At 33.3% G+C, this 24,029-nt stretch overlaps 2 protein-coding genes across 4 annotated transcripts in view; one reads left to right on the top strand and one right to left on the bottom strand.

The window, feature by feature from the left end:
* The window catches only part of LOC143223414 (solute carrier organic anion transporter family member 74D-like), a 60,680-nt gene extending 57,576 nt beyond the window's left edge, over window positions 1-3,104 (top strand). For both annotated transcript variants that reach the window (XM_076451359.1, XM_076451358.1), the window contains exons 9-10: window positions 1,371-1,435; window positions 2,010-3,104. In XM_076451359.1, the coding sequence (XP_076307474.1) occupies window positions 1,371-1,435; window positions 2,010-2,302 (358 nt within the window). In that variant the 3' untranslated portion in view covers window positions 2,303-3,104. The remainder of the gene's footprint in view (window positions 1-1,370; window positions 1,436-2,009) is intronic.
* Window positions 3,105-3,155: 51 nt separating this feature from the next.
* The window catches only part of LOC143223416 (17-beta-hydroxysteroid dehydrogenase 13-like), a 32,924-nt gene continuing 12,050 nt past the window's right edge, over window positions 3,156-24,029 (bottom strand). For both annotated transcript variants that reach the window (XM_076451365.1, XM_076451364.1), the window contains exons 2-6: window positions 16,376-16,615; window positions 13,633-13,739; window positions 5,462-5,602; window positions 4,302-4,427; window positions 3,156-3,858 (exon numbers count right to left, since the gene is read on the bottom strand). In XM_076451365.1, the coding sequence (XP_076307480.1) occupies window positions 3,780-3,858; window positions 4,302-4,427; window positions 5,462-5,602; window positions 13,633-13,739; window positions 16,376-16,615 (693 nt within the window). In that variant the 3' untranslated portion in view covers window positions 3,156-3,779. The remainder of the gene's footprint in view (window positions 3,859-4,301; window positions 4,428-5,461; window positions 5,603-13,632; window positions 13,740-16,375; window positions 16,616-24,029) is intronic.

Genomic DNA, 24,029 nt, shown 5'->3' with positions numbered 1-24,029 from the left:
ATTTTCAAGAACCTTTTAGAATCTTCTAGGACTTTCCATAGTAATATATATATATACACAGGGACTCGCCACTTCAATTTAGTTCTAGCTGTCTAAGTGAACACATAGACCTATCTGATTTTATCAAACATGGCATCAAGAAGCTGCAAACATTCTCCAGACGTATTCTGCTATGTATGTGGTCAGTTTATCAAGACAAGAGCGAAAACGTACTCTGTGACAGTATCTACTAAAATGTGTGAAGCCTACAAATCATATTTCAACATGTCTGTCGGGGATCAAGATAAACCCTGAGCACCTTATTTTACCTGAGAGAATTGAAAAATAACACCAAAATACTCTAGAAGGTAAGACGGACATTTTTTGCTTACTTGAATAGTAAGATTTTACATTATACAAATTTTAGACCTTTTAAAATTTAAATATCTTTTAATTTATTTTTTATATCCAACAGTATAGAAAAAATATCACATACAAAATATTTTGCCTGAACCTCTTACACATTAGTTGTGAATGAAATAAATTTATTCTTCATAATAACAATTTTATTTTGCTCTTTTTGCAAGATGGTACAGAGGGGAAAAGAGAGCCATGATGTTTGCTATTCCAAGGATTTGTCGTGAACCCACTGACCACTCAAGCAATTACTACTTCTGCATGATGAACCCTTCGAAACGTTGGGCTGGCAAGAATGCATCTGCTATCATATATCCGGACCTTCCTTCATCCATCGCCCGAGTGCCACACTGCCCTGAGCTCCATGTACCCACTCCGTCAGAGAGAAAGCAGCCATCCTCAGAAGAGAGCAGCAAATCAGAAGAGGAGGTAGACGTTGAAACTTCAGATTACAATTTCAGAGGTGCAGCTGGTGAGAGAAACCCATAGTATCCCAACCAAAGAGACCTCAATGACTTGATTAGAGATCTTGGTCTAACAAAGTCGAATGCCGACACTGTATCTTGGGGCTGATACGTGAAAGTGATTCACATTAGAGTCGCAAATCTCGAAAAACTACTCACTTCTAAACATTTTTTGTTCATTTTTGTATAACTTTAGTATAAATACATGTAAATCTTGATTCATATGTTGTTTTATTCAGACCTCATGTAAATGAAAATGTACAAATTTGTCCATTTTTTACATAGGAAATAGGTTAATTTCTAAATTTCATTATCCAGGTCACAAAAGCAAAGTTTGAAGGGAATAATGGCCATTTTCTGTACTTTTATAACATAAGCAATTTAGTAATAACACGTACTACCCAGGAACAAAATTTGTATTACATAGTGTTATTTATTGTATTGCTACAGAATACTGAGTTTAATTTTTCTTTTGCTAACATATATATAATGACAAATATTTGTTTTTAGATGTGTCGAACCGCAGGACAAAGCCCTTGCCTTAGGATTAATATACTTTGCTATTGGACTGTTCGGTAAGAGATCGCAATTTTTTATTTTTCCAGTGTAACGAAACAAGACTACTTTTTTCTGTTTAAAACAGATGGTTGATCAAAATATTAGTTATGTGTCTATCATGCTGTTATAGTTCTTCTCGTGCAGTCATTATAAGGGCAAGGGTTTGCCCTAACCTAGTGAGAATTTTGTCTTTTATTCTCCTTCCCTCCCTAATGTTAAAGAAGTTTATTTAGCAGAACAAAAAATGGACCTTAGGCATTCTAGAATCAATGATATTGTTGGCTAAATGTTCTTTCTTATTTGTAGTGAATATGAAACTCAACCAGTTTCGATAAAGTTGGTTCTTGAACGTTATTAGTGAACTTCATGCTAAAGGTAATATAAAGGGGAGAACATAAAGATTTAGTGTTAATATTGTTTCCTTTGTTCAAAGCTACACAATAAGCTATCTGCGCTCTGTCCACCACAAAGAATCGAACCCAGACTGTATGTAAATTTATCGCTGACTCGTCTGGGTAATTTTGTGTTCATGTTTAATGTTTAATGTTCAGTATATTAGTGTATGATTGATATTAAACCTTTATTTTCCAGGTAACGTTCCTTGTCCAATTATCTATGGCGCTGTCGTCGATTCTGCTTGCTTATTTTGGGAAGAGGGCGATTGTGGTGACAAGGGTGCATGTCGAATTTATGACCCAGCAAAATTTCGAATGTATTTTCACGGTATAACAGCGGCTATCATGTTAGGAGCTTTCGCAGTGGACGCAGTGGTTTGGTACAAATCAAGTTCCATTCAGTTCCACGAAGACGAAAATCACAGCTCGCCGAAAGACTCCATGCCTGTTGATGTACTCCGGTGCACTCAGTTTGAAACAAGTGTTTAGTATAGTTTTGTATGAATAGATGGCGCCCTGTTGCTGTAACTTCAAAGGACCAATTAATTTTCGGACCACAAGTCATTATAAATACAGGGTTTCTATTTGTCTGTTTGTTATTTCACTAAATGAAGAATCTCATAATATAAATAGAGAAACTATGTCACAGTAGCTCATAACGTTTTTTTCTTGTTCAGATGTTAGAGACAACGTAAGAATATGTTTTTTGTTGTTGTTGTTTTTTGTTTTTACCGAAAACGAGCTATATCAACTTTCTTAATTAACGGAAAGCATGCACTCAAATATTTTCCGGTGATAATGCACAACATTTTAATTCTTAAGTCAACCCAGGCTGACTTGTATATTCCTTTAAAATAACAACCGCTGGAACTGTGATAAAATAGCTACGTCAGCCTGATGACGTCAACTTGGTGCTTATTTCAACAGATTGTTCGTTGGTCTTGAAACAAAAAAAAGTTTGTTACAGGCTGAAATAACGTTAATAATCATTATTACAAAGGACAGTAAAAATCAATTTCAAGTGATCAGATAAATGTCGGGTTATTTTAGTGACTGAGCTGAAAAGCCACCATAGGGGCTTTCAAAACAAAACAAAATTATATGGTTATTATCTTCAACGTGCACAATGTAACAAATATCAGTTTAAAAACAAAAGTGTAAAGTTATTAATACAAAAATTACTGTGAATTATACGATGATTTATTATCGTAATGATTGTTACATATTAATATGGTCAGATGTATGTTTCACAAACGTTGTACAAATTAATAAAAGTTTTAATTGTTGAAAACTCAAGAAAGTACCTTATTTTCAACAAAAGAAAAAATTCAAAATAAGAATATAATAAGATAAATTGATTTTTATTTTACCTTTTATATTGTTATTGAACAGTTTGATTATGTAGTTTTAATAAATCGTCTATTCAAACTTGCATGTTTTCTACTGCACGTCTGAGGTAAAGTTTTCCTTGATTCTTTATAGTAATTTTAAGAACCTATCACTGAACGTAATGAAGAATATATTATGTCGAATACACCATATTTACCATATCCGTTCTGACGAGACCTTGTTTGCCTAATACCAGTGCTCATCAGATCGGCTAGAATACTCGTACAAAGTTGTGATCACAGTTATTGCACACTGTTGCAGCGAGCAGCACGGTATATTTTCCTGCTTTTGTTCTTCTAGTGTTTGTTGTTGTATCTTTTAGAATAGTAAGCCTTATCTTAGCATTAAACATTTAATGACAACTGTTATATATAAGTCCTTTAAAGCACTAACTTTGGGAAATTAACTTAAACTGCCGATAGAAACAGTATTTAGTTATAAAAACCACATACATCAAAACGTCTTGATTTATTTGTACGGGACCAATGGAGCAATTGGATAATGGTGTAGAACAAATACGATACATATCAACTGAAATTTAGTTAGTAATTTTGAACTGTCTATTGGGTATCTATAATTAATTTGTTTTGATTGTCGGCAAGGGATAATGTTCCAAAGACCTTTGAAAGAACAAACCCATACTGTCTGGAAAAATCCTGTGAAAAATAACAAAATATTTACAATTCTTATGCATCTAATATCACACAAAAGAAGGGAACATAACATCAATTCTTAAATTTTAATACTAAAACAAAACTAGTTTATTCCTAAGATGAAACATAATGTTTTTTGTTTTGTAATACCTCAGGTTTAGATTTGCATGTATTTCAGTCAGAAATGTTAGAATTTGCTCAATGTTATATACATATATGTATATATATACACACACACACACTAATTATCGTGTGTTTACTAATTAATGTGCCAAATAAAGTTACCGCATAAAGAAGCAATAAAATCATGTAACATTAAGTTCGTAGAGAAGTGGTTTTTAAAATATAAAAAATACGTTTTTGTTTTTTTAATACTAGGATTACACATTAGAAGGTAAATTTAATATCACAAACGATGTGTAATAATACACATCTATATGAGTTACCTAGACAATCTTAAGAAATATCCAATCCAAGATGGTAATACAACTATACTTTTCTCTCGTAATATTCCATCCAGTGCTCCTTGAGCCACATCTTTTACAGTTAAAACAGGTAAAATCGTGGGGAACCTTGGGAAAAAAATGAAATTGAATCCTTTTCACTAATGGAGAGTAAAGTTTGATCATAAAAGCAAATATATTAAGTAAATGGAAGTACAGAAAAAAAAGACAACTGTATTATTAACCTTAATTTGGCATTATTTAAAGAAACTCAACAGATAGTGGACACGTACAAGTAAAAACATCATTTAAGATAAAATGCAGGTCAGGAGAACTGCTACAAGAGATTTTTTAAGAAGTTAAAGCATGTATATATAACAAACAAAATTCTTAATTTATTATCTTCGTTTTCGGTATATGTCCTCCATCAGGGTTAGCTATTAAAATTATAGAATATTCTGTAGTTTTAACAGCTAATCTTAATGAAGGAAATACGCCCGAGACCTAGCTAATAAATTAACAATGTTTTATTATAGATATGTGTTTTACCATTTTACCGAATTTCTTGCAATAATTTAAGAAACATTTGCTTATATTTATTTATAACTTACTTCGATTTGAAATCAATTAGATTAATGTAAAATATTTGAGAAAGTGAGAAAAACTAAATAATACCTAAATGATGGTATTTGCCTTGGTTAACATTACTGGTTACCATAAAATTCAGAATGTTTTGGTTTCCGGTAAAAGACCAAAATAATATTTAAATAACTAAATAAAATGTTGTAAATATTGTTTAATACACAGAAAAATAAAGGAAATTTTATGACAACCCTAGAAAAGGTAAACATATTCAATACGATTTTTATATATAGGTAATTTTGAATTACAAAAGAGTGAGAACGTATAACATTCAGAAACATATGACAGCATAGAAGTCAAGTTTAAACACAAAGCTATGCCAGAGCAGGTTGAGTATTGTTAACGTGTAATGTTACATTTAACATAGATCGATGATATACGATATATTATCTTAATTCAGGACAATCCTGAAATGTGAGTAATATTTTTGACGGTTATCCAGAACTTTAATAATGTAAACTAATATCCAATGTATATGTTAGATATGTGCATGTGTAATAGTTTAAACAAATGAAAATTACCTGCTGTGGGGTTGTTTTACAAACCCACTGTCAAACAGAACTGGGCAAATGGTTGTAAGGCGAATACACTGTTCTTTGTCTGACACAAACAGTTCTTCTCTCAAGGAGGACATCAGTCCTATAACACCGTGCTTGGAGGCTCTGTGAAAATTTAAAGAAGGTTCTAATGTAATGTAAGACAACAAAATTAAGCATAACACGAAAGGGAAACTTTAGATTCCTACAATTTCCGCTAGGGCACGTTTCAGTATTTCCGTTTCTGCCAGTTTTTGACCTGTTACGTATTTTGAGTTATGTGTCTCCGATTTATTATAAACGTTCCTGTTTAAATACCTGTAGTTTCCCGATTAATAAACGTTTATCACAGTTATAGCTTTAGATGTTTATAAACCTTAAGGCAAACTCTGGAAAGCTCGGTTTACAACAATACGCTAGTGCTTTCCTAAAACATATATTATTTATTTTAAACTAGAATCTTATGCAGATTTAAATAATAGTAAAGAATTTTTCAATACAAATTTAACACAATAGGTTACATGCATTTCTAAATATATATTTAAGTAAAACAGATATCGATATTAAAGTAAATATACAATAGTAAATCCGTTACAGATGAAACTTGTATTTTAAATTTCTTGGGTTACTCTTAGGGGAAAATGGTTGTTTCTTTATTTCGCAGGCAGGCAAAAATAGCCAGAATGTGTTTTTTTACAATATAAACTACATTAAGGTTTAATAAGAGTAAGTAAGCTTCATTGATACTGTGGTATGCACAGTTGGTTTAAATATATTCTTATTTATATCTGCAGATTGTTTTCCCACATTTTTCTTAATGTGATTATTACGTTTTAAAAAAGACCGAGTTATTCGAAATTATTGTACTTTTCTGCATATACATAGATAGCATTTCAATATCTTCGTCTAGCCCAGCTGATCAGTTCTGGTATTAAACGACAGTTCTATTATGTAGTAACATAAGGAGACGAAAGACAGATCTGAAACGCTTGGATTTAAACTTTGTAATGGATAAAAGAAATATGTAAGAACATATCCAGCAGAACGTTTGTTTGTTTGTTTTTTGAATTTCGCACAAAGCTACACGAGGGCTATCTGTGCTAGTCGTCCCTAATTTAGCAGTGTAAGACTAGAGGGAAGGCAGCTAGTCATCACCACCCACCGCTAACTCTTGGGCTACTCTTTTACCAACGAATAGTGGGATTGACCGTAACATTATAACGCCTCCACGGCTGAAAGGGTGAGCATGTTTTGGTGCGACGGGAGATTAGAAATCTTGTGCCTTAATCCACCTGGCCATGCCGGGCCTATTTAAAACCAACCAATCAACTTCAGATAAAAAAACCTAACTAGATATCTGTGGCATCACGGAATATTAATGATTCTTTAATAACTAAAAGAAATTAGCCTAATTAGAGTAGATACAAAATGTAGCATTTTATATTTATATATAAATGCTTTAATTTTTTCAGTTTTTGTGATCTCAGATTTTTGCGACACTTTTTGTCACTGTGTTACGTTTGTTTACAGTTGCGCACAAATAGCTTATCTATACTGTATCCTCAGCGGGGTTTAGCGTTATACGTTTTTAACTTACAAGTGTGCCACTAGATGGCATTTAGTATGCATATTTTAATTTGTTCATATATTACATATTTTTAGTTTCATAGTAACTATAACAATAACACGGCTATTATAAATTGCACAAATACTTTTTTTGTAAAATTTACATAGTATATATAAAATGTTGATCTAAACTAACTGTTTGGTCTATTGTATTAAAAATAAAGGTTATATAATTTTGTAGGAAGTAGACATTGCAAAATAAATAATAAAGGAAGTATTAATATTGGATTAACACAAAACTCTTTTACGTGTTATAGTTGAATGTTTTTCTTAAATACCAATTATTTATTCAAGAAGGCTAATTTGATAGTTTGTAAGGTACCACTCTTTACACTGATTGTTGTATAAGCGTTTTAACATTCTATAGAATTTGAAACTCACTTTTCACCTACAACTTTTTCAGAATGTTGTTTACCAAAGTGATGCATTAGTATTTTTACATAACATATATTTAAACACTTTACCAAACCATAAACATGGTTATCTGTATTCCAAGACTAATTATAAGTGCCTTAGAAAGATAAAAAAAAATTGATTTCAGAAATTTCTCAAAACGACTTTTTGTTCCCTGACATACTTTCATTACACTTGTCGACGCTTTCACCAGATCATATCTATTTTTCTTTTGTTGTAAAACTTACAAACTTCTATAATTTTCTTCCGTTAAGGCCTCAACAATCTATAAAATGCATTTTTTTGACAGTTTGACAACATAACTTGCCATATATCCAGATACTTCTTTCAAGGTAAGGAAGTGGTTGTGAAATCCTATTTAGGCTCACGTACTTCGAGATCATGTCTATGTTAGTTATCCTGTATGGGCTCACGTACTTCGTGATCATATATGTGTATCACACACATGTCTAGCATGTATGGAAAAGTACTAGGATGTACTTGTGGTTTTCTGTCATAAGTAAAATTGATGTTTCCTGCTGATCAGTGTAGTTTCCTGCCTCTTTCATTCACGACACATCAGCGCCACATCAGCTGTCTGTTATATTCAGTTGTAAGCTGTTGATCACTAGGATTGTTACTTACCACTGCATCCAACTGATCCTGGTTTAATCTATATGTCAAAAACTGCTCAGGAAGATGACAATAATGACTCTGAAGGTTTATATAACTGTTGCACAAACTTCATTGTAATTAGAAACCCAGTAAATAATGTTTTACGTCAGGTAACAAACATTCTTTGTCCTGTGATGTCTGTTAACTGAATTTTTTTTTCTTGTTTCTGTTACAAAAGGTTCCCAGAATTACTCAGTGATACTTTTCGTTGCACTATTCTGATTTTTAGCTAACGGCATTCCGTTATTTCAAAATGTCTCTCAAACGTTCTTATAAATTCAAATGTTAATTCACCTCCGTTACTACCCTGCTGGTACAACGATAAGTCTGCGGATTTACAACGGTAAAATAAAGGGGTTTGATTCTCCTCGGTGAACTCAGTGGATAGCCCCATGTGGCTTTGCTATAAAAAAAAAACACCTCTCTTAAAAGTAGAAAACTACAATTCTTTTAGAAAATTCAATGACATTTGCCACGAGAAAAAATTAATTTTGTACCTCAAAATTAATTTGAAATATAATTACTGTCACAGAATCTGTATTGTTTGTAGTTTATTTCCAAGGCACTTTTCGTTTTTGCAATTTGTGCAAATTAGTAAAGAATTGCCATTCAACGTAATCACTATCTCCAATTTTTTAAATTTTTCTCATGAGCAAAAGTGATTTGAATGAAATTTAGCATGTTGCATATATTAAATTAATTATGACATCGAAATTTGGATAATTCATTGCTAAGGTGTTAAAAACATAGCTATAAAGTTCCTGGAAACCAAACTGTGCCCAGTTATTTCAACATAGAAAAGTGGCAACTTGGGACATGACAAACAAATTCCACGATTTCAATCTCAGCATATGAAAGTTTTTGTAGTTATAATCTCACATAGTTTGTTTTTTCTTGTCTTGTAGTGTCATTAATAATAAAAAACAGTCAACGGGCACCATATTGTTCCTGTTTAGAAACATTTAAACATTGCTGGCAAGAGAAGTCGTCTTGTCATTTGTTTGTCCACCAACATTCAATGAACCTCTTCCCAATCCACCCCATATATTTCGTTATAATTATCTATTTATAATTAAAACACAATTAACTTCATTTGGTCTTTCGTTTTATTTTTGTTACTTGTTGTAATGTATTTAACACTTCTTGTGTGAAGCGAGGTAACTCATCAATATTTGATACAGTCTTATTCAAAAGGTTTGCATACTGTTCTATGTTAATGTTATTGTCTACATTCGTGGAGTAATTATTGAATATATTCTTGAACAATAACAGAGAAGTTAATTCATGACCCGACAAATATGTACGAGTTGTTATTATCGTCTGTATGGCCCAGCATGGCCAAGCGTGCGACTCGTAATCTGAGGGTCGCGTGTTTGCATCCTCGTTGCACCAAACATGCTCGCCTTTTCAGCTGTGGGGGCGTTATAACGTGACGGTCAATCCCACTATGCGTTGGTGAAAGAGTAGCCCAAGAGTTGGCGGCGGGTGGTGATGACTAGCTGCCTTCCCTCCAGTCTTACATTTAGGGACGGCTAGCACAGATAGCCCTCGAGTAGCTTTGTGCGAAATTCAAAAAACAAACAAATTCGTCTGTATAAATGGTATTGACCATATGTTCGTCAAAACACACATATACACCTGTTTTTACATGCTTTCCTTTTTTTGAAACAGATCAACAGTTTTTACTGAATATGGAGTTATGCTTCGTTACTTGCAAAATGTTAAAGAGCGTCAAATTGGTAGACTGTACAGAAATGGTATGAACCAAATTCACATTATCAGAACAGTAGAATATCCAGAATTGTTAAACGTTCTCAGACTGCAGGAAACATTGTTCCAGGAAAGTCTGCTGATAGACGCTAGAAGCCAACTGCCCAGGATGACCGTGGTTTGATCTGGTTAACACATGAAGGCCGAAAGCAGTCTTTCAGTACCTTACGACAGGAACAATATGAAGAAATTCATTCCAGAGTATCCAACAGAACAGTGAATATTTTGTAAAAAGGGATATGTGATAGAATTCACCGTTGTAACAATGTTACATGGATAAGGCAGCATGCCTTACAGTCAGTACACTAGTGACATGAGTCATGTTTCAGGCTTTTTAAAGTTGACTGATAGGATTCGTGTTCATCTTTTGCTTAGAGGACAGATGAGGGAAGAATATTTTCCCCACTGGGCATACACAGGAAGTGGTGCAATACATGTTTGGCACGGTGGTAAAACTGCTTTTCATATCTTCTAGGGAGCCGTCAATGCCACCCACTACCGTCATCACGTAAAAACAACATTTCTGCAACGTGCTAAGACAAAGTTCAGAAATAAATTTGTGTTCTAGGATGACGGTACCACTGCCCACAATGCGCATATTGTACAGGGTTATGTCACCTAGGGGGTCGTTATAAGATCGCCATGGTCTGAGATTCTCCATATTTTAGTCACATTGACAAACTTAAGCCCGGAAATTTGGTAACCATGACCCTAAGGAAGTTACGATAGCTGAGTTACAACGCCTTCTAGTGACAAACTAAGATTAAATCACGGTAAATTACACCAGTAACGTCATCGACAGCTTGCCGCGCCATCTTGTGGATGTTATTAGAGTTCGAAGAGGACCAACCAAGTACTAAATGTTTAATACGCTATTTATAATAAATTGATGTTATATTTTATGATCAGATATGTTTTGGTAAAGTTTTATTGTGATAGGCGAAATATTTTTACAGGTGTCTCATAAAATTGATTCTTATTGTAATAAACTGTTCATGTTGTCCATAGAATCTGTCTCATTATATAAATTACTTATATATATATGTTTGAATAACATGGAATTCTCAGTCTAAGTGTATTTTTATTTCATCTTAATAACAGTGTATTTTTTTGTTCTAAAATATGCAAACATTTTGGCCAAGCCTGTACCACTTTCCAATGACAGACGAATACGGTAGAGCAAGAGTGAAATTACATTTCACAAAATTTTAGACTTTGATGGATAGAACTATAGTGTGAAAGTAAATTACCGCAAAAAATGGTAAATATTCTTTGTCAATCAATGTTTATCCTTTGTTAATAAGCAATACCGACCCGCCGTGGCTAGGTGGTTAAGGCACTAGACTTGTAATCTGAGGGTCTCGGGTTTGAATCTGCGTCACACCAAACAAGTTCGCCCTTTCAGCCTTGGGGGCATTATTATGTGACGGTCAATCCCACTATTCGTTGGTAAAAGGGTAGCCCAAGAGTTGGCAGTGGGTGGTGATAAATAGCTGCCTTCCCTTTAGTCTTACACTGCAAAATTAGGGATGGCTAGCGCATATTCCTTGGGTAGCTTTGCTCGAAATTCAAAACAAACCAAACCAATCTGTCAAAATATACATCTCAAAATGTCCGAAGCAGAACCAGAACCTGTTTTTTTTTTTTATATACTACTTGTCTTTTCGAATATTTATAACAATTTCTTTTCAACAGTTCGGGTTTGCCTCATTTGTAAGCTATGTTGAATTTCGAAATGAACGAAATCGTAATAAAGCTCTGAACTTATAAATTAAAGTTATATGTGCTCGAAAGTCAAAGTTAGTTCAGTTTAATATGTATAATGATAATTATACTCTCATGGGGTGGCCATTTAATGGAAACTATAATCTAACTCAATTGTTTCTGAGTTTTTTGTTGTTTTTAAATAAGTTCCAATTATCTTTTTTTATTGAAATTTAATGTACAGAAGTCACTTAACATCTTAAAGGTGCTCGCTGTTCGTAAGCAACACTTTACGGGCCCCATAGCTATACCATGTCTCAGTGGTTTTTTCTCCGTTTTCGAACGTTCCACGTGATGGAAAACATGTGGGTTAAGAGTTTAAAATGTAGAATCCGAACCCATAGTTTATAAACAATGAATCTTTTCATGATTTTATGTCGTGAAAAAATATACATCTCCATTAAATTCTGCTTTATTAATAAGATTGTTAAGGGAATTTGATGTGTCTCCTAATGTGAAAGCGTTAAGTTTACAAACCAAATAAAGACCTTGATATTACTGGTGACATATTTCAACAGAAATATGAAAACAGAAAACTTCGTATAAAAATGACGAATTCACAAGTAACAACTGATTTAGCTCAAAAGTGTGTATTTCTCTCTACAAATAATCAACTGAATTACTGACGAACGTCTCTGATGGATTTAGTTTTCTCCACGTTTTCTCTCAAATGGAAAAAAACTGCAGATACTCTATATATGGTGATTCGAGTTGTCTTTAATTCCCTACAGTGATCTCCCCGGTTGTACAGCTGTATGTCTCCGTATTTACAACGCTAAAATCAGGGGTTCGATTCCCCTCGGTGGGTTCAGCAGATAGCCCGATTTGGCTTTACTATAAGAAAACACACCCTTCCTCACAGTGAACCTATTTTACTGTGGGATTTGAAGAGTATGTGTCATTGATGCTACTGATGTATTCGTATATTTAAAATACATTTAATACCGATGAGGGTAAACTTCCTTAAAGTCGGTATAACTCGGTAAGAGGAAGTGAAGCGAATGGCACGTTGGGTTTAACGTTTATTATTAATAGCTCCAGTTGAGCGTTATTAGATAGAAATTAATTATCCCGAATGAAGTCTACCTGTGATGGAAAAATGTTTTGCTCTTAACTTGATGAACGACCATTTCGTAAATAGTTCCTCCAATGCACGCTTGTTCAAAGACTTTAATTGCTCGTGTTTTAATAGGCTGAAGATAATAAGTGGTAGATCAAGGGAAAATATACAAATAAATATTGAGAAAGTGACATTTCAAGGCAACTTTTCCTGGCAGAGATTCTGTTTCTTTTCGTACAGTTATCAGCCATATAATCTGATGCTGAAATACAATTATGATTTTTCAAAGGATACCAACACAAACTACCCTGAAAACAATTCAGTTTTAACCTAAACGACTGAAGTTGCAGCTACAGTTTGTTCAAAGCAATTTTTGTTAAACAAGCGGAAATACTAGATTATAAAAACCCTTTAAAAATAATGTAATACAGACATAAATTTGATATTTTATGATAACCATGCTGCCAACTTAACGCACGGGAACAAAGCCACATTCTCTGCATGTGCAACTAGAAGATAACTTAAATATATATTTAAATTAGCAAACCAGCAGAGATAAGTCTGTGCTTGCTTGAATAACAAGACGACTTTTATATTGCTACGATTGAAAAATATATCCACACTTTGATATTGACCTATAATTGCATAAGTTTCTTCTCATGTGCAATAAAACTTTAATTTTCCTATAAAATATGATAAGAATAAGATAACCGTGAAGAATAAGGTCTGAAACTTTCAAATCACTACAGGGATGGGGGGTGGTGGTGGAGATTTTCAACGTTTTATTAAAACAATCTTTTAAATAAACAGTTACATAGTGAAATCGTGTACCCTACACACGCAAGGCAAAGAAGGAGATAAAACTTACGCATAATCTGTCAAATAAGGACTACCGAGGACCCCTGCTGCTGATGATACTGCGACGATATGGCCTTTCTTACGTTCAAGCATCCTGGGTAGAAACTGCTGTATGGTCTGTGTAAGAAAGTTATTAGTAGTTACTTGAAAGGTGTGTTAGCCCTTTTAGCCACTTTCCACGACAGACGAACATGGTTTGTCTTACCAGCGTGTAGACATGTTATTTTGTGTTTGTTTCATCTCTTAGCTCAGGTAACACTGCACAACAAAGTTTTTGCTTCTTGAACACTGTTGAGTGTTCCTTATAGGATTTTGGCTGCTGATCACGAAAATCACATCCAAATTTGCCCATCACGTACCGTTTCATCGAAATCTTCAGTTTTGCTACAATGGAAAAACGATATCAGAGCAACTGGAATCCGTCAATGCTTGCTGACTACTGTTAGACACTGCAATGTGATGCACCAGACATTGAATATATAAGAAAATCAGGAGTAAAACACTTTTAATTATGTTCAACGTAACAGCATATTAGAAACATAAACGCAATTAAATAGGTTATTGCCGATAAACAGTTAACTGTCTATTTCTCAGAGTTCCTACGAGAGGAAGCAAAACCAGAACTATATTTGTACATACCCACCAGGTACCTGTCACAATCAGCAAACACTTTTCAGGAAGCAAAACTTTTCAAAAACATTGTTGTGCAGTGTAATGGTCACATTAATTGGAACTTGTTTATAAGTTCTTGATAAAGAACATACCACCATCAGTAAGAAACTGTTTTCAAATTACAAACAAAGAACAAGGTTTTTTTATTTCGTACGAACCGAGCATGTAAGAGGAAATAATTAACAGTATTGAAATGCTTCAGAAATCTATGGTTGATTTTTAATATGTTCACTTAGCCTGGAGTATAGACGAAGTCACTTACTCTTGTTACTAATTAACTACAAGGTAAATATTGTTCTGGTTGTAGTAATAAGTACTTTTTGTAATCCGCGGGAGTAATGAAAAGTAATATTTATTTATTTACTTTCACGAGAGTAATTTTAAGAGTTGTTGTTTCTTATTGTTAAACACAAAACTACATAAAGAAGCTCTGTTCATAATGTGGATCGAAATCCGGTATCAAGCAGTATATGTCTGTTGGAATTCCTCTGTACCACTAGGGGGCATTTTAAAAGCGATCTTGCTATAGCCTAGAACGAAGTGGTAGTTTATTAATTCATTTTTGTTGGAGATAAATTTGTTTTCTTGGATTTGTTAAGTTTCCTATTCTTACCATACCTGTTCCATTTCTGACCAAAACCATAATTTTGTGTTATTTTAATTAATAACGTTTTAAGTTTTTTTTTGTAGAGCTTTTCTTTTTTAAAATATTTTATATGCACATTTTGAGGTTAATCTGTGTTCGTGGCATGAACTGGCGGTTAGGTGAATCAACTACCACAACCTACAGTTGGCGGGATCGAAACCCATCATCGAACATATTCGTTCTTTCAATTTTGGGAGCATTATATTGCGAAATTCAATCCCAATATTTGATTGGTAAAGAGCAGGCTAATAATTTTACTATGAGTAGTGTCGACCAGCTGCTTTCCCTCTTGTCCACCAAAATAAGGACGGCTAGCGCAATTAGCCATTGGTTAATTTTGCGTGAAATTCAACAAACAAACCAAAGAAATATTTAACATGTAAGTTTACTATGATTTTAGGTTTACCTACAGTTTCAGATTTTAATTCCAGTAACACTATTGTTTGAATTGTAACTCGAATCGTAGGAAATTTTTGTATCTCTTACTTTTTTCATTATCTTATTTGTTTGATATTTAATTTTAGTTTAATATTTGGTATTGGCGTTTTCCTTTAATTATACACCAAATAAGCAAGTGACTTGGTATTTTGGCATTTATCGAAAAGCGTATTAATGATGTAGCAACATTTTCCTATTTCGTAAAAGCTGATAACTCGGTAGTTTCTAAAAAGTAAAACATTACTATTTCTAACTTGCGTCTGCGCAATGAAATCATCGAGCGTATTTATATAATAGGTTTATTGTGCTGTTTGAATAAGGTACCACAAACGTGTTTAATGTTTTAGATTGTTGCTAGTATTTACAATAGAACGTAATCTGGCCTCTCCTTTTGTTGTTGTTGATTTTTGTTTCATGTTTTGAGAACTTCATCGAAATAAGTCTTCTCAATGTGTGTGTGCTTTAACTTTGTAATTGATTTGAAATTATAAGGTTTCTTTTGAATTTCGCACAAACTTACACGAGGGCTATCTGCGCTAGTCGTCCCTAATTTAGCAGTGTAAGACTAGAGGAAAGGCAGCTAGTCATCACCACCCACCGCCAACTCTTAGGCTACTCTTTTACCAACGAATATGGAATTGACCGAACATTATAACGACCCCACGACGACCGTGTTTGGTGTGACAGGGATTCGAGCCCGCAACCTTCGGATTACAAGTCGAGTGCCTTAACCAGCTGGCCATGCTGGGTCAAAATTTTAAAGAAGGGTTATACAAACAAGTCCTTACAAGGTCCAAATAATACTAAAGCAAACAATGATATGACATTTTAGAATGCAAAGAGTAACAAAGCAGTATGCACTGGTGAAACGTTTTTCCGTTTCTATACAACTAAAAATTCTTATTAGACAATCTTTGAATAAATTACCAAGTTAGCCTTATTATGATATCCAAGTTGACAGAAATTTCTTCACAGTATTAAACTGTTGGTGACTTACCCAGAAATGAGACAAAACGTTGACCTCAAAAGTCCGCTTGATATTCTGAGAGTTAAGGTTCAGCAGTGGGTCAACATGAATAACACCCGCATTATTGATTAGGATTGTGACGTCACCAACCTCTTCCTGAACCTTCTTACCTTGTTGTTCCACCATCCGAAAGTCTGAAACGTCACACTCATAAGCGTATGCTTTACCGCCGTTAGCTTCTATCTCCTTAGCAACACTTTCACACGTGCTCTGAGAAAAGTTTTAAAAAAACAAAAGCATTGAAATTGAAGAAAACTAGTTACTATATTAAAATATACAGAAATATACAATTTATACAACTGATGCCATGTATTAAATTACGATATGCAGTTTTTTTTGTAGTGCCTATTTGGCATGAGATATAATTCATGTATAAAACTGACTTATTGTATTAAATATTCAAAATATTAGAGAATTATATGGAAAACAGAACACACATATGTTCATATTTTATGTAATTTCTATTAAGTTATATACAAAGGCTCTTCCATTGGCTGTCCTGTAAGTCTGAGGTCATATAACAATAAAAATAGTCATTCCATGTGTATCTACGGTGGCCGGAGATCAGATCGCCCGTTGTCCTGCCTTGCACTCAACAACAACCAAATCAAACCAAATCTTCTAAACAAAAATTCTATACACAAACCAAACTTATGTCAAAAATATACTTTTGGTTTCGGAAAAGTAAATGACACATTCTTTGATCATGAAACTATGGGAAAGAAAACAAACGTAAAACTCATTATATTATACGATTCACCATTTGTTACACGGTTATTGCGGACTAAGTAAATAAAATAAAACAAACACACTTTGATGCTCTTGTGGCGAAGCTCGGCATAGCCAGGTGGTTTGGGCACTCCACTTGCAATCGGAGGGTCGCAGGTTTGGATCTCCGTCACACTAAACACGCTCGCCCTTTCAGCCGGGGGAGGGCGTTATAATGTTCCATGAATCAAATTATTCGTCAGTAAAAGAGTACTACCAAAGTTGGCGACAGGTGGTGATGACTTGTCTTCCTTCTAGTTTTACACTGGTATTTCTTAGGGACGTCTAGCGCAGAAAGCACACGTGTAAAAATCAAAACAAATAAAAACTCCTGTAGCGGTAATGTCGACAATTTTTATGACGAATTGATACTTGTCGATGTCACTTACAATAGGACTACTCTGAAAAAAATGGACTCTTCTTTTTTTTAAACATTTCCCTTTTTGTTTACGTTCTTATCTGAATCACATCACACTTCTCTCTATTATTTCCTCGAAAGGGAGCCGAGGGCTGCTTGGAGGAGTCGCCTGCTTTAATCATTAGTACCATTATACAGAAGGGTATTGTCTGTCAATTAGTGAGCAGACAAAGTTTTTAAGCTTTCTCTTAAACTCACTTAAATTTACTGCCCAATGTCCGAAAGCAACTCCTCAAGGAGCTAACCATCTGTTAGAAAAATAAAACTGTCTTAGCTCATGATAATTCCTACCCTGCCAAAACTTATGTGTCCCTAGTCTCACAATACGTTTGCCATTAAATATGAAAAAAGATAATGTATCAACACTATCATAATATTAAACACTTCAATCAGATTCCCTATAATTTGTTTCAAGAAAAGACTATTATATATATCTTAATCTTTTCTCGTATGACAACCCCTCAATCGACACCATTCTAGTACCCTTCCTCCAAACCCTTTCCAATATTCAATGTCTTTCTAGGGTAATGAACCCAAGACTGAAGACTGAACGCAAAACTCCAAAAGTGGCCTAACCATTAACCTATACAATAAAATTACAACCTCTTTAGACCTACATTCATTACTTCTGTAGATACAACCTAAAATTTTATTTTCCTTACCACTAGCGACAACACACTACTTGGATGACTTTAGAAATAGACTGATCAACTATTACACCGAAATCCCTTTCTTTCATGACACTGTTGAGGTTATTCCCGTGTAAAATATACTTACAATTTGAATTATGACAACCTACATGTATTTTTTTTTGCATTTATTATAATTAAGACCCATGTGCTATTTATTCCCCACCTCACTAAATGATCTAAATCCTTTTGTAAAGCAACAGCATCCTCTTCACAGTCAGCAACACTTTAACATCATCAGTATATTTAAGTAACTTATTGACCATTCCTTTACATGTGTTGTTGATATAAATAAAAACGAGCAAAGGTCGTGAGATTGAACGATGAGGTTCCATGATTGTGGTATTAATTCAATTTGACTGAACTCCTTATACAACAATCATCTACTTTCTTCCATCAAGTCACTCTTCTATCCAATTAGGTATATTATCCCCCACACCTAAGGATATAATTTTTAAAAGTTTTTTTATGTGGCACCTTGTAACATTATGTGTACACCTCAGTAATATTTTGAAAGGATGTGAAAAAATGTTAGGCAGTAGTTTGCTCTGAGTAAAACCATATTTATTTACTGTCTAATAAATCTTTTATTGAACTACTATTTCGTGAATTTATCGCATTAAGTTTGACATCAAACTGTATATTATAATTTAATTTTTTTATTATACATTATTTAATTTCACAATAGATATAAAAAAGCGCACCTAAACATCTAACTTCTGTTATCTATCTAACAATAAATCTAAAGTAGAACGACATTGTATAGCATGTTTCATCAGGCTTTCCAAAACTTTTCCCTCAACTGATGTAAGCGTAATAGGTCTATAATTAACGGAAGAGTTTCTATTACCTTTCTTGAAAGGTGGAGCTCAATTAACCTACTTTTAAACCTTTGGTGCCTGCCAATATTCAAGAATTTACAAAAAATAATTAGTAACAAGTGGTTTACATATCCAACCTTTAACCTTCTCAAAATCCTTCGGGGAATTATTTTTTGACTCAGGGATTTTATAATTTTTTAACCTTATCATTTTTTTCTTAACAACTTCAGAATTAATGCATTCATACTGTTCGACTTTGTTTCCATTTAACAACTGTTCAAGATGAGGAATGACCGTTATGTACGTTTTCTCGATAACCTCTGGTAATTTTCATGTTAGACCAGATGACCAAAATAGAACAAAAGCTCGTTCAGAGATATTTTCTTGCTGTCTTTTGTTACCAAATCATTTCGAAAATGTTAACCACTTTATCCAGAAAAAAAAAATCTCCTGCAAACTTTCGGAGCGAAACAAACCGGATAAACGACTTCACCTGTTCCAGGTTAGGTAAGTCAAAAGTAAAGCAAAATAATCATTAGCGCTACCTCGTTAAAAAAAAACTTATTCGTACCAGTTGACTATACGTTTCAAGTTTTTTGTTAAGAATAACGTATATGAAGATATAATTGAATGGGGCTTAAGTTTTCCTCAAAATTTACAAAGTGTAATTTTTCCGATTTTATATATTTTTAATGAAAATTTCAGTAATTTTTCATGAATCTTTCAATAATATCTTATAAGGATATGTCTGGTGAGTTGTTATTATCTGATAGTATCCTTGATGTTGTCACGTGACTGTCAAAATAAGTACTTTGGAAACGTATGAAGAACAAAGCATTTGATACAACATCCATTTAGGTTCATATTATCTTTATATATTTTTTATTTTTCAGAACATGAAAATTATTATTCCTCAGAATATGAGAATTGTTATTTCTCAGAGCATGATCATTCCTCAAAACATGAGTTATTATCCCCCAGAACACGAGTTACAAGTATCAGAATATGAGAGTATTGTTGTTCCTAAGAGTGCGAATTATCATCCTTCAGTGTATGAGAGTTATTATCCCACAAGACATAATCCATAATTCTATAGAAAATGAAAGTATTATCATTATTCCTAAGATAACAATAATTATTATTCTTTCAGGGATAACAGTTATTACTACTCAAACAATGGGAGTTATTTTCTTCAGGACATGGGATTTTTTTCAGAGCATATTAATAATCATTTTTCAGAATATGAGAGTTATTATGTCTAAATTATGGGAATTATTTTCCCAAACAATATAATATGTCTTTCTTGACAGAACGAGAACATAATTTTTCTTCAGAACAGGAGGATCGTTAATATTTACAAGATGAGAGTTAATTAGTTATCATTTTTTTTAAATTAACTTTATTATTTCGCAGATAACTAAATGTATTATTCCTTAGAGTACAACAGTTATTAATCCACAGAACACGAGTTAATATTATACAGAATGATATCATTATTCCTTAGTTTATGACTGTCATTATTGGGTAGAACATAGTCTCCCTCTGTTACAGCGGTAAATCTACGGATTTACAATGCTAAAGTCAGGGGTTCGATTCCCCTCGGTGGACTCAGTAGATAGCCCCATCTGGCTTTGCAGTGAGAAAACACTCCTACACTCCCTTGGAACAATATAATAATTACTCTTCAAACTATAAGAATTCTTTTTCTTTGAATCCTGAAAGTTACGATTCTTTGAAAAGTGCAGCTGTACTCTTATTATCTGTTATTACAAGAAAATAAAAAAATAACATTTATACAATGTCTGTTTAGTTTAGTCCACCAAATATTCCCTCATTCGTGCATAAATGTCGAAACTATGAAAATTAATATTTGATACAATGCCTAGTCTTATATTGCTTTTTATATAGAAAAAAGTTGCGTAAAAAACGTGAAATAAACAAAAACATGGAGAAATTTTCTATTTTTACAAACTGTGTTTGAATAATTACCCGACTATAACTTTTCAATGACCTACACTGGTACAGCAGTGTGTCTGCGGAGTCAGGTCGTGAAAAACCGTGTTTCAGTACATGGGGTAAAAAAACCCCAGATACCCCATTGTATGGCTTTGTGTTTAATTTCGAGCACTCACTTTTCAAAGACATGTTTCAAAGTTTAACTGTGACAAAAATTTAAATAAATCATATTTTAGCGCGTTTTGAGACAAATACCGAAAACGAAAATTTGACGAACATATGTTTACCACATCAATATTCAGTCACATGCTGTTCAAGGGGATTATTGACAATACACTGTTAGATGTTTTCTAAACAGTAACTAAGATTATGTGATATGATATATGTACATATACATATGATAATGTGAAATTTATAAATTTAGATTACAACTTTTTTCATTACTGTCTCATTTAAGTGCGTATTAAATTAAAATCACAGAGGAATTGTTTAGAACTATGATTGATATATTAAAAGACATCAGTTGTTTCGGTTATTTGTATGTAATCCTCATTTTTTTTCAATGAAATTTATTTGTTTTTAATTCAATCAACTCTGCTCGTTCATATACTACTTATTTGTTAAGAAGTTTGTTTGTTTTTGAATTTCGCACAAAGCTACTCGAGAGCTATCTATGCTAGCCGTCCCTAATTTAGCAGTATAAGACTAGAGGGAAGGCAGCTAGTCATCACCACCCACCGCCAACTCTTGGGCTACTCTTTTACCAACGAATAGTGGGATTTACCGTAACATTATAACGCCCCCACGGCTGGGAGGGCGAGCATGTTTGGCGCAACGGGGATGCGAACCCGCGGCCCTCAGATTACGAGTCGCACACCTTAACACACTTGGCCATGCCGGGCCATTATTAAGAAGTAAACTTCTATACTCACCTCAGCAGCTCCGTATCAGATTCCAGGACATAATATTACCTAAATACATATTTTATCATTTACAAACTGTTATAAATCCTCTTAAAATTTGTGCCAAACAATTTTCTGCTTTTTCAATACCACATCTTATGAATTTGTATATATAAATATATATATTTATAAGAGCCTAGTGAGAACGATACATAGAAAGTTAGTAATTTTTTGTATATTTGTTTAAACGTTCACGTTGTTTCTCAGACTAACATATATTGATTTTAATGTCTTTTTTGTATCTTAATAATATTTCACAGTTTTCAGTTACACTTTTAAATTATTTCGTGTTTTACACTCAAAAGTCTAACATAATTCTTAGTGTAACTTAATGAGGTTTCACAACAGCCACTGGCGAGCAGTAGATTGAAAAAAATGTATGGTGAATCTTGTTTATATTTACTCATGTTTCGACTGCATTCTCTCATACATCAACTATACTTGCTCATACATATACTGTATTCTCTCATACATCAACTATACTTGCTCATACATATACTGTATTCTCTCATACATCAACTATACTTGTTCATACATATACTGTTTTTCTCATACACCAACTATACTTGTTCATACATATACTGTTTTTCTCATAGATCAACTATACTTGCTCATACATATACTGTTTTTCTCATACACCAACTATACTTGTTCATACGTATACTGTTTTTCTCATAAACCAACTATACTTACATATACACATACTGTTTTTTCTCATACACCAACTATACTTACATATACACATACTGTTTTTTCTCACACACCAACTATACTAACATATACACATACTATTTTTTCTCATACACCAACTATACTTACTCATATATTGTTTTAGTGGTCAATTCAGTTGCCACGAATAGAGATATCCGTTTTATATCCCAGTTATTTTACTATATTAGAGCTTTCGAAAGTGAACGAACTAAAATATATCCTTTCTTAAAGACACATTTAATGTAAAAAGTGTCACTTCATCCTTATTGATATAAAAACGTCACAAGTTTATACTTTGATTCTTGTTTCAGCCCAAATGAACGTCACTGTAACTACTTTAGTAATTAGCATCAGATTTATCCATAACAATTAGTGCTACAATGTGACTAGTCATTCCTTGACGAAACACAACTGAGATTTTAAACTCAGGGGATCACCCTGATGACCACTAGAAAAGATACATGTTGAACTTCGCATAACAAAGGTACTATTCTAGATGAATGACATTATACATTTATTAGATAAAGTGAAAGAATTCTAACCGCATTTTTGATCAACATGGTATGAAAAAGACAATATAAAAATGAAAACTTACATATCAATATAGAGAAATATAAACTACATAGCACGTTTATACGCTACAAATACAAAAACAAAAAGATGCAACAAAGACAGACTAATTGGTTTAGAATGCCTTTTAGCGTGGAATATGTTTAAATTTGATCAACACTAAAGCATTTTGTACGAAGTATAGTTAAGGAGACCAAGATGGCTCCGCCATATGTAAGCCTATGGGCTCTACTGATCAAACAATCATTCATTAAGCATCACCATATTGTCATACTCACTTCGATTCATTCTTATTTGTCAAGATCATGTCATATATCTCTGGGAATAAATCGATTATAAATATTCTTCACTCATCGTAAAATTTACCGCAAACGTTTTCTTTGTTTACCTAGGTGTTACTGTCATTCGAACAAAACTCTGACTAACTGACTTTAAAGTGAAACTCTTTGATTAACATTTATAGCTTCTCTTGAACAGCTGTCTTATGTCTACCCTGTATCTGAAACCCAATCGTGAAAGTAAGCTAAAATACTAACTATACATCCGCAAATAAATTCAAAATGTCTAAATAAGTTGTGTAAATTGTATTCCATATAACAAAAGAATATAACAAAAGGCAGACAGAATGTGTTTTGTTACAACACACAACTTTCGTCTACCTCCACACTATATTACGATAAATATCTAAATATCTTCAACTCCATGATATACATGACCGGCATGACCAGG

Source organism: Tachypleus tridentatus, chromosome 8, assembly GCF_004210375.1.
Source record: "Tachypleus tridentatus isolate NWPU-2018 chromosome 8, ASM421037v1, whole genome shotgun sequence".
Lineage (NCBI taxonomy): Eukaryota > Metazoa > Arthropoda > Merostomata > Xiphosura > Limulidae > Tachypleus > Tachypleus tridentatus.
Note: the sequence above shows the minus strand (reverse complement) of the source record. Positions and strands in the feature narration are given on the sequence as shown.